The following is an 11,527-nucleotide window of genomic DNA, read 5'->3' on the forward strand; positions in this document are numbered from 1 at the left end:
CAAGGCGCGCGCCCCTTGCCGCGGGGGGTGGGCGTCTGGGGGATTCTCCGGCTCCTCGGAAGCCCCGAGCGCTGCCGCTGCCCTGCCAATGCCTAGGGCTGCAGGCGCCAGGCGCCTCCGCCCCGTCACTCTCCGTTCCGGACTCGCTCGGGGCGCCACGTGACCGCGGATCCGGCTGCGCTGGCTTAGCTCGGCTGCCCCGGCTCGCCTGCTGCCCGCCCGCCCGCCCGGGAGCTGCATGGGTCCCGCGCCCCGCTGCGAGCGCGCCGCTCCGGGCAGCCGTGGCCACGGCGGGGCCCCGCGGCCGGCGTGCGCCATGGACCTGTCGGTGGGGTATGTGGCCAGGGGCCGGACGCTGGTGACCAGGTGAGCTGGGGGCTGCCTGGGAGCGTGGCGCCTCGGTGGCCACGGCTGGGCTGGGGATCAGGCGCGAGCTAGGCAGTTCTTCAGGGGGCTGGGACCCGTCACCCCCTTGGCTGTCACTGAGGGGCCCTCGGGGAGCCTCCCCGTCGCTCTTCCCACTGAAGCTGCCCAAGCGGAGTGACTTGACTTTTACATCAGTGAGAGTTCAGAGGTTTGGGTTTTAAAATCCCGCCTGCCCCCCACCAGTGCCTGGGACTGGGGGCGCAAACCTGAGCAGCCGATCTTATTTATCATAACGCTGCTCTCCAGTGCATGGGCAGGAGGGTCCCTGGCAATGTCCTAAGCTTTGCTGTCCCCAGCTGAGCGTGATGCAACTAGTAAATGACACCCCGCCAAAAAGGAGGAGAAACAAGACTTTTAAATGCTCCTTAAAGCTTGTGCAGCTTTTAGGATGGAAAGTATTGCTAGTAATAGGGGTAAGGACATTTATTTTTTTAAAGTGGATTTTTTTGGATGGTGGTGGTGGTAGATATATTTTACTTGGCACTTGGAAGGACTCTGGGCCTGACTTTTCTCTCACTTGCGCTGATACAAGGCAGGAGTAGTTCCACTGAAGTCCATGGAGTTGGAACCAGCATAAGAATTATGTACAGAGAGATCAGAATCAAGCCCTCACTGTGCAGATGCCAAGGTTCCCCTGGAACTGGTTAGATGCTCTTACATTTCTCTGGGCAGCCCAAGGCATTTGAAATTTGCTGAAGTGGAGGAGACAGAAAATTAGAGGCAATGCAAAGGGCTTTTAATGGTCTAGGAATTGCATCTGAACAGCGGCAGCAACCACAACAATAAAAGCTTTCACCCAGTGTATTTTTAACCGTGTGTGTTACATTTCCTTCCTGAAACAATTTGTTTCTTCTAGAGCAGCTCTGCCCATTGGGCCTGTTTCCTTCCACATACTGCATCCATCCATGCTCATCCCCATGCCCCTCACCCATGGCTGTATTGCTGCAGGATTCAGCTCAAAGCAGCTTCTTGTGTGGGGCTGAGGAGAGGAGCCAGTGCTGTGTTCACACTTATTTGGGGGTTGGCGGAAACCACTGTTTTCTCTAACACCAGAGAACAGAGTTGTCTCTTTCAGTGTAATATTTTCAGTCATGAGATAGGTGGCCACCTCTGTTTGTGTTGCTAATGCACAACCATGGAGAACTTTGGATCCAGTAATTCCTCTTCCAGGAGGATGTTCATAGTAGTTCAGTTTATTGACTATTTATAGTCAAATGTACTGTGACAGAGGATTAAAGCAAACTAATTAAAGAGTGACAATATATCTCAAAGCACTTCTGTTTTGTACTGCAGAAATTAAGATTGCAGTAAACTTAGGCCCCATCCTCCTTAGGATTTGTTACACTGTCTTTAAAACTTCCAGTTAACATTAAAAAAAAAAAAGTTAGAACATTCCTTGTGTTCATGCCACACCATTACAGACCCTATTACAATTGTGTCTGAAAACCAGGCTTGAATCCTGCCAAAGGTGGTCTCAGACGGCCACAGTTGATGCTGCAACAGCTCTGTCCACACTGACCTTGTCTACCCTGTAACATGTTATGTTCAAACAGCACTGAGAAAAGTTGAATTATTTGATACAACATGACTATGACTGAGCGGTCTTCATAGATCAGGGCAAACAGTGACTAGCTGCATTTAATCACTATTAGCTGACACTGAACGTGATTTACTCAGGGCTATGCTAACTGTCAGTCTTGGACACTTCATCTCTATGTGTGTCAATTTCTCTGTATAGTGCTTTGAGATCTACTGATGAAAAGTGCTGTATAAGAGCTAGGTGTCATCACTATTATTATGGTTAGCATTCTGTAAGCTTATCTAAATTCTTCATAATTGTGTTTGAACATGATAAAATTTTGTAATGTAAACAAATCCATTTGTGCTAGATTGGCGTCTGTGGGGGGAGGGTGTATATATTAGTTAAAGTCATTAAGCACAGAACTTCTTATCATGGCAGTATTTAATAACAAGAGGACAGTCATGTTGAAGCATAAGACTAGAAAAGAGGAGACATGCATTTTATTCCTGACTGACACAGAATTACCTGTGAGACTTTGGGCAAAATCTCTTTGTATCTAGATATATGACCTTGATTTTGGCTGTATTAAAATGCATGTTCAAATGAGACCACCTTAGCAAGCGATTGAGGCCAGTCTATATATCTGAGCTGTCCCCATCATTATTTACTACTCTATCAAGTTTTGTGTCATATACAGACTTCACCAGCAATGATTTAATGTTGTCTCCAAAATAATTGATAAAGACATTGGATAATTTTGGGCCAAGAATAGGGATCCCTCTGGAACCCCACTAGAAGCACCCTCTTCCCTGATTTTTGCATAGTGCTAATTTTTTTTAATCAATTATCATGCAGGACTAAGTCAAATGCCTTACAGAAATCTGTTATGTCAACATGGCTACCTTTGTCAACCAAATTTGTGATCTTAAAAAAAAATTATGTAATTCTTTATTAATTGCATTCTTTATCTGTCTTTCCAATGTTTTGCCTTTGTCAGTTTCCTTTTTAAATATTGGTATGAGATTAGTTTTTTCCAGTTCTCTGGAATTTCCTTACTCCTTCAACACTCATTAAAAAATTAACATTAATGGTTCAGAGAGCTCCTTGACCTATTCTTATAATTCTCTTGTGTGCTAGTTATCCAGTCGTGAAAATTTAAAAATATGCAATTGTAACAGCTGCTGTGTAACATCCTCCCTAGTAAGTATTTTACTAACACTGTAAAATATTAATACTTCATCCTGCTTCTTTCAAAATACAGAATATAAATGTGTATTGAATAGGTCTGCCTTTTCTTCATCATGATAGACAATTTTACCATCTTTATCTAGTATTGGACCAGTGCCATTGGTAGGATTTCATATGTTCCATAGGTTTCATATGTTTCAAAGACTTCCTTGTTATTTTCCTTAACCTTACAAACCAGCAGTTAGAAAATGCAGACAATTAATAAGGGAAGCTGATGGTATCAGTAAAAATCTGTGGCGATTAGGGCTAAGGATTATTGGATGGAAAGAGCTACAAAAGAGTGAAAGTGCTATTATTATTATTATTATTATTTATTAATCAACTTGATGTTTTTTAGATAGGTGAACATAAAACAAAACAAAAAGAAGAACCTCTCTCCAAATACTATGTCCTGAGGTTTTAAAGAAATATTCATTTAAAAAAACCTTGTTGATGTTTATAAAGCTCTTTTCAGTATCTTACTAGACACAGAGTGCTGTCAAATGCCCAAAGGATACAAACTGAAAAAACAATTTTGTTCTGCTAATTACGATATCTAAAAAGCAATCTTTAAATGTTTCTGGTAACTACACTAGGTATACATTTTTCAGGCAGAAATGTGTGTTTTCATGTTGATATCCCTTTAACCACTTTCCTAACATGGTTAAAACTAGCCCAGCTTGGTGCCTTGTTTTTCTTAGGGAAACTTTAAAATTAGTTTTTCTGATTTCGCCCTCCCCCCGATGTTTCTGAAGCTCTCTTAGCATCTTTGTAATTCTACTGGACTGAACTCCTCACCTCTCCTTTTTTTTATTTGAACCATAAAATCAGTCACTGTGTAATAAACGTAACCTTTGGGCTTCAGTGATAAAATCTGTTTTTACTTGCTTACCTGGGAGTGGTACTGTACTGCTCCTCTAGACTTGAAAATTACTTCTACACTCTTGCTGTTTGAGAATAGGGTTGGTTCTGCAAATCACATGAGTTTTGTGGGGGTATACTTCATGCAACATACAGTACGTTATAGAATTCAGAACTGTAAGTACACTATACATTGCATATAGACCAGATCAAACGAAGATCAGATATGAATGAATGCATGTTTGAAAACTTTAAATATGTATTTTTCAAGTGTCAACCAACACTGGGAAATTGCTATCCTAATATATAACTTTGGATATTGGAAATATTTTTCTGAAAGTCTAACGGGAGCAAGAGAACATGTTACTTTTTTGTACTTACAAATGAAATTGTCTTTAATTAGAAAAAATTTACAAGTTGAGTTCAGATCTTTAAGACTTAAACAGGAAGTCAGCACTTGCTGCATTTGAAATAAAGGTGAGGAAGTGTGAGAAGAGAAGGGGAAAGAAAAGTTTCTCACTTTTTCACTCTACATCAGTTTCTACAAGTGAATTGAATGTGCTACTATATATGACACCAAAGAATGTGTACATCTTGTTTGTTTATATTTAAAACATGATGTTTTGGTGTGTTTGGAGATGTTTGGTTTTACAGTGAACTTAGTGCTTGTAAAAAGTACCCAACTGATGGGCCCGTAAACTAAAAATATACTTATGCACAGGAAGTGAAAGTGCAGGTTTTCCCACGCTGCTTTGTCAGTGTGCTTCAAAGCCTAGACCTTTGGTCTCTGAGTACTTTTCTATAGGGGTTTAAAGGTTAAAGGAAGATTGTGGTTTATATAAACAAAATGCTTCAAAATGTTTAGATTTAATGAATAGATTTAAAAAAAAACATTTACTAATCTGTATAATGAATATAAAATCACTTTATTGGGCGGAGGTATTTTGGAGAATAGTCATTTAAATGCTGTGTTGAGATGTGCAGTTGGGATAGCATAGTGTGATGAAATAGGTTTGGTAACTACACTGTAATAGGAGACTGTCTCTTCAATTTTACTATTAAAAACTTCATTCTAGTTTGTACAGACCTCTAAGTCAAACAGAGATCTGTGAGATGAATCTGTAATATATGTAAAGTGTCTGCCAAGACATTCTGTGGGTTTCTAATTAACATATTATTTATGGCAGACGTATGATGCCTCAACCAGATTCAGATCTAGAAGAGGATGCTCTAAAGGAGGATTTGAAGTTTTACTTCATGAACCCATGTGAAAAATACAGAGCCAGACGTCAAATCCCATGGAAACTAGGTTTGCAGATTCTAAAGATAGTTATGGTTACCACACAGGTAAAATATATATATATATTTATGTTCTTACAAAAACATGTAGGTGGAGCAACAAATCAATGGTCTTGGAGTATTGCTTCCTTTGGTTACTCTTTAACTATCTAAACTTCCTTCCTGGAAAAAAATTCAAGATCAGAGGTGAGGAAAGAATACTCTTAAAGGAGTAGGAGTGGATGTGGTGGGAGGAAACAATAATATAAACTAAACTCCTAAATGTTCTTTGGTCACCACCTTGGTGCTAACTGGAGCAATTTCAATGAGGGGTTAACTGAAATAGTAGGTCAGATACTGCCAAAGACATTTGTTTCAAAACAGTCTTTTCCCTCTAAATCAAGCACCTCATTGTGGATCATATGGTTCTGAATTGTTTGGCTTCATTGGCAGTGCTGTGGCATGCTCTTTGCGCCTTCTGCTCTTCACTGCACATAACCCCCACATCCCCCGAGGCCAATGTATTGGTATTGTCACCAGAGTTCCAATCCAGCAACCGTAGAGCCTGCATTATTAATGTAACCAACAACTCTGAATGTTTGATTTGTATTTGCAAATGCTCTTCTGATTGGCAAGAGCAGATTGTTGACTAGGCAGTTAATCACTTGGGGAGAGTGGCTCAGGATTTTGATTACAGTCAGTGCATTAATTTGGAAACAGAGTCAAATCAGTGATTTGTTTTGATCTCTAAAATGCAGGAATCTCAAGTGTGAGATTTAACAAAGTGGCATTAAATATATAGCTCTGAAATACAGTAACTCCTCATTTAACGTCCTCCCGCTTAATGTTGTTTCAAAGTTATGTTGTTGCTCATTTAGGGAAATGCTCGTTTAAAGTTGTGCAATGCTCCCTTATAATGTTGTTTGACTGCCTGCTCTGTCCACTGCTTGTAAGATTCTGTGGAAGAGCAGCGACTTTACAAGGGAGCATTGTACAAGTTCCTCTTCTCCGCCACCTCTCCCTGCCTCCCAGCGCTTCCCCGTGCTTAGGACTTTCTGGAAGGGAAGGGGAGGAGCTGGGAAGCGCTGCGTCTCCACTCCCACCCCCTCCTTCCCTCCCTCCCTTCAAGAAAGTCCTAAGCATGAAGTGCTGGGAGGGAGGGGGAGGAGCGGGGAAGCGTCGCGTCTCCGCTCCTGCCCCTCCCTCCCAGAAAGTCCTAAGGCAGTTAGGACTTTCTGGGGTGGGGGGAAGGACCAGGGATGTGACGTGCTCCGGAGAGGAGGTGGAGTGGGGGTGGGAAGAGGTGGACCTGGAGTGGAGCGGGGGGTGGGAAGAGGGGGGCCCGGAGCATCTCCCGGTGCCTGTTCTTCTCCGGGGAAGCTGCAGCTGCGAAGGTGCTTCCTAGCGTCCTTGCCTGCAGTGGGTTGTGCCTGTGTGAGGTAAGCCAGGGGCACTTCCCAGCCACAGTATAGTACTGTACAATATATAATGCCTTTTGTCTGCCCCCCAAAAATGTCCTTGGAACCTAACCCCCAGCAAATACATTAAATCTTATGGGAAAATTGGATTCGTTTAACATCGTTTCACTTAAAGTTGAATTTTTCAGGAACATAACTACAACGTTAAGCGAGGAGTTACTGTATACACTGAGCTTCAGGGGTCAATGTCTGAAATTAACAGACTTGCCGGAATCAAGCAACACCTTCAGATATTACCTCTGGCTCATATCCTCCAGACCGCTTCTAGCCAGAGAGGGTGATCTCAGCCTTTCTTTAAAAAAAACAAAATTCTCCACCATTGCGAACATCAGTGCAGGAGTAGCAGCGGAGGAAGCACTAATGTAGACAGAGCTCCAGGCAATGATTGGTATTCTAACTATGCTATCTAGACAAGACAGACTAAAATGACACTGGTAACTGAAGTCCTGTATACACTAGTGCTCCCGCAATTGCTAGTGGAGCTTTGCTGCTGTTGAGAGCAGTGGGCAGGACTTCTTTGGGTGAGGTGGCGTGGAGAAGACTAGTATGGGCACAGCCATGATGATACCAATTCCACCAGGGTTTTTTCAGAATATTATCAGAAACTAAGAGGTAATATTGTCTTGCTTGATTCTACTGAGCTGTTAGTCAAAGCCTTTTCCCATTGTCCAGGTCAGGGAGACACCGGTTATTACACTACCTTCTAGCTCTTATACACAGGGACTTAATCATGAGTGGAATGAGGCAACACACAGCTTTAAAGCCCATCCTAATCCATCCCATACCCTTCACCACCACTCAAAGTCCATCCTAACCCACAAGCATTAGTGCCTGTGCTGGCGATTAAACTTCTGGATTGCCATGCTTGCTGTCCTAGTCTGTCCTCTGCTTGGTCTCTGTGTTGGGCCTGACTCTCCTGGGGCGGAAGCTGATTTGCTTTCTGAGGCCACTGCCAATTCAGGTACCTGGGCTTTTTTTGGCACCTTTTAGCGGTGCAGTGAAGTGGTGGCTGTCACTTCTGGTCCATGTTCAGCAGCTGATTGGGTAGCCAGGGTGAGGAAGCAACAGAATCTGAAGGGAACTACATTGCTACTTAAAGGGGGCAGTCTTGCACACTTGTAGCAGGCATATGGGCAGGTCCTAATGAGCATGCTTGAGTTTTGGAATGAGGCCAAGCTCCCTAGGGGTGACTTTGGTGTACTTTATGCTTATTCTTACAAGAGTGTCCCTGTCACTAGCTGTCTGACTCTGAGAAACCACTGAGTTTCAGTATGTTAAGCCGGTTAATTGGAGTGACTCCTTCCGTATGGTAAGATGAAGGCAATTTGTCCTTTCTCTGCTGGATTGCAGAAGTGACTTTTGTCCAAGTATCAGTATATTTTAGTGCAAAGTTGTGTTAGGGCCCCCTAAGGATTCCACATGCCCCCCAAATCAAGACTGACAGCCTTTTTCCCCTTTTTCTTTTCTTTCTTACAGTACTCGGGGGGGGGGGGGGGAAGGCTCTAATTTACTGATATTAGCTAGAAATTGCCATAAATTCATTCATAGAACTTATGTTAACAGCTTTGCAATCCAAAGAGCATCTAAGTAGAACTCCTGCTAAATCCCCTGAAGAATCTTGCAAACTTTTTGGCCAGAATTCAACACTTGTTCTAAATGCTGTGTGGATATAACCAGGCACCGATGACCTGGAATCCCCTGTTCTGGTCATCCTGGCTGCAACCTGCCACATTACATAAATAGTTCACTGTGAATAGCATTGCTTTGTGTACTCATTTAGCCCAGAGCTAACCAGTTACCATCTAGGAGAGACAAGAAAGTACTCACTGGAGGGGAAAAAAATAGATTTTATTTTTCTATTTAAAGAGAGCCTGTCAGACAATAAATTCAGATTTCATATACTGTTAAAGCTGGGAACAAGAATAGGGGCTTGCTTACCTTTTAGTGGGGATTTCTTTGTACTTTCCTTCTTCTCCCTCGTTCAGTTGGTTTCTTGTAGCTCTTGAAAAATTATACATGGCCTAGCCAAAGAACTAAACCTTTTAATCAGAGGCTGAGATGAAAACGGGGGAGGAAGAGACAATGCTCTGGTGGGACCCTGGGTCCCTTACACCCTTGCTGTGGGGTTTGGGGAGAGTGCTAGGATTCCTATCACTTGGGATCTCTGTTCAGAGGGTCCATTTATGTATTGGCCTTTGACTTATGGAAGGGATATGGGGAATCTCTGCTAGTCTACATAAATCTCCATGAACAACTTCAGCCCCTGCCTCTGCTGCTAATTATAGCTTCTCCAAGCAGCACCTTTATGCAATTAACTTCATTTTTGTCACTTTCAGTGGTGCCCATGGGGTTCTGAATAGTTTTGTTTCATTCTGGTGCAGTGCTTAGCAGCAGACAAATGAGAGATGTCTGCAGGCTCAGGAAGGCAGCCTCCTTAATGCAGTTCTGTCTTCAGGCTAGTACTCTTTTTCTTCAGTGAAAGGTTAGATTATGCAGAAACAGCTGGGTCCAAACACTTCATATTTGCCACTAACAAGTAAGAGAGTTTATTTTTCAAGCTCTGGGTTCCTTCCTTTGCTCTCTCCTTTTTCTGCTCTTCCACTGTGAGATTCCAATTACCTTACACTGTTCTTCTTTCATGCCAAAATATATGTGGAGTAAACCACTTACATTTTTCGTATGAAAATTGTTTTTAAAAGGGGTGTTACTGTGATGATAGGAAACTGGCTCAGTAAAAATAGCAAGTTTTTGATCAATAGCTCTGTCCCCATGTGTATTCAGATTCTTATCGCATTACAGACAAAAACAATTTTTTAAATACTGTTATCTATAAAAGCTCTGCATTGCTATGGATTAGTGGACTGGATTCTATTCTGTGTCCTGCATCATCAACAAAACTGTCAGCTAAATTCTAATGACAGAAACCTTATTACTGATGATGTAAGTGACAGAACACAGCTTGACATATTCAGATCTCAGGGTGAGTTAGAAAAAACGAAGTAGATTTCATAAGGAAGTGTTTGTGTGATAAACTTGAAACCACATTATGTTATTTGTTGTCAACTTGATTTACTATAATTGTACTTTTAATCATCAAAGCTTTTCAAATTCAAAGTGATTTCTTAGATTTGAATGACTTATCTCCTACTCAGGGAGGGCATGAGGTGAATGCATTGCTTTTGCGTTTTCCACAGAAAACTCTTAGCTTTGCCGATTCAGATAGTTTCAAGCGCTTGCACTATGAATACATTACTGTGTATGTAGTTAAAAGAAGTGAAAATGCATCTCCTGGGCTGTACTCGATAATGATTATGCATTAAGTGGCTAAGCTCCAAAATAAAGTAGTAGGAGTTTCAGTATTTCATGGCATGCATGTCAGTGAAGTAAACGGTATTTTTCATTCCCTTGTTTTCAGCTTGCATCAGCTTATGCAAAGTGGGATTTTGTTTTCTAGGCTTTGGCAAAAGAGACCCTTTACTATTCTTTTGTGATCTTATATTGTAATTAGGGCTGTCAATTAATCGCAGTTAACTCATTAGCAGTATTTTGTGTTGTAATTGAAATCAAAGTGTATATAATTTTTTTATTACAAATTATTATTGCACTGTAAAAATGATAGAAATAGTATTTTTTCAGTTCACCTCATACAAATACTGTAGTGCAATTTCTTTGTCAAGAAAGTGCAACTTACAAATGTAGTTTTTTTTTGTCTTGTTTTGTTACACAACTGCACTCAAAAACAAAACAATGTAAAACTTCAGAGCCTACAAGTCCACTCAGTCCTACTTCTTGTTCTGCCAATCCGTAAGGCAAACAAATCTGTTTACATTTACAGGAGATAATTCCACCCTCTTCTTATTTACAATGTCAACAGAAAGTGAGAACAGGCATTTTGCATGGCACTTTTGTAGCCGGCATTGCAAGGTATTTATGTGCCAGATACACTAAACATTCGTATGCCCCTTCATGTGTCAGCCACCATTCCAGCGGACATGCTTCCATGCTGATGATGCTTGTTAAAAATTAGTGCGTTAATTAAACTTGTGACTGAACTTCTTGGGGGAGAATTGTATGTCCCTTGCTCTGTTTTACCTGCATTCTGCCATATATTTCATGTTATAGTAGTCAATAAGATGATGACCCAGCACATGTTGTTCATTTTAAGAACACTTTCACTCAGATTTCACAAAACACAAAGATGGTACCAATGTGAGATTTCTAAAGATAGCTACAGCACTTGACCCAAGGTTTAAAATCTGAAGTGCCGTCCAAAATCTGACAGGGACAAGGTGTGGAGTATGCTTTCAGAAGTTTTAAAAGAGCAACACTCCAATGTGGAAACTACAGAACCCGAACCACCAAAAAAGAAAATCAACCTTCTGCTGGTGGCATCTGACTCGGATAATGAAAATGAACATGCGTCAGTCTGCACTGCTTTGGATTGTTATAGAGCAGAACCCATCATTAGCATGGACGCATGTCCCCTGGAATGGTGGTTGAAGCATGAAGGGACATATGAATCTTTAGCGCATCCGGCACATAAATATCTTGCAATGCCCGCTACAACAGTGCCACGAAAATGCCTGTTCTCATTTTCAGGTGACATTGTAAACAAGAAGTGGGCAGCGTTATCTCCTGCACATGTAAATAAACTTATTTGTCTGAGCGATTGGCAGAACAAGTAGGAATGAGTGAACTTGCAGGCTGTAAAATTTTACATTGTTTTATTTTTGAA

At 41.7% G+C, this 11,527-nt stretch overlaps 1 protein-coding gene across 1 annotated transcript in view; it reads left to right on the plus strand.

Annotated features, from left to right (window-relative positions):
* The first annotated feature begins 288 nt into the window (after positions 1-288).
* The window catches only part of LOC112107726 (mucolipin-2-like), a 46,622-nt gene continuing 35,383 nt past the window's right edge, over positions 289-11,527 (plus strand). Inside the window, exons 1-2 of the mRNA XM_026655450.2 lie at positions 289-366; positions 5,224-5,383. Of these exons, the coding sequence (XP_026511235.1) occupies positions 317-366; positions 5,224-5,383 (210 nt within the window). The 5' untranslated portion in view covers positions 289-316. The remainder of the gene's footprint in view (positions 367-5,223; positions 5,384-11,527) is intronic.

The sequence above is a fragment of the Terrapene carolina genome, unplaced genomic scaffold (genome assembly GCF_002925995.2).
Source record: "Terrapene carolina triunguis isolate 2854851 unplaced genomic scaffold, T_m_triunguis-2.0 Scaffold210, whole genome shotgun sequence".
Taxonomy (NCBI): domain Eukaryota; kingdom Metazoa; phylum Chordata; order Testudines; family Emydidae; genus Terrapene; species Terrapene triunguis.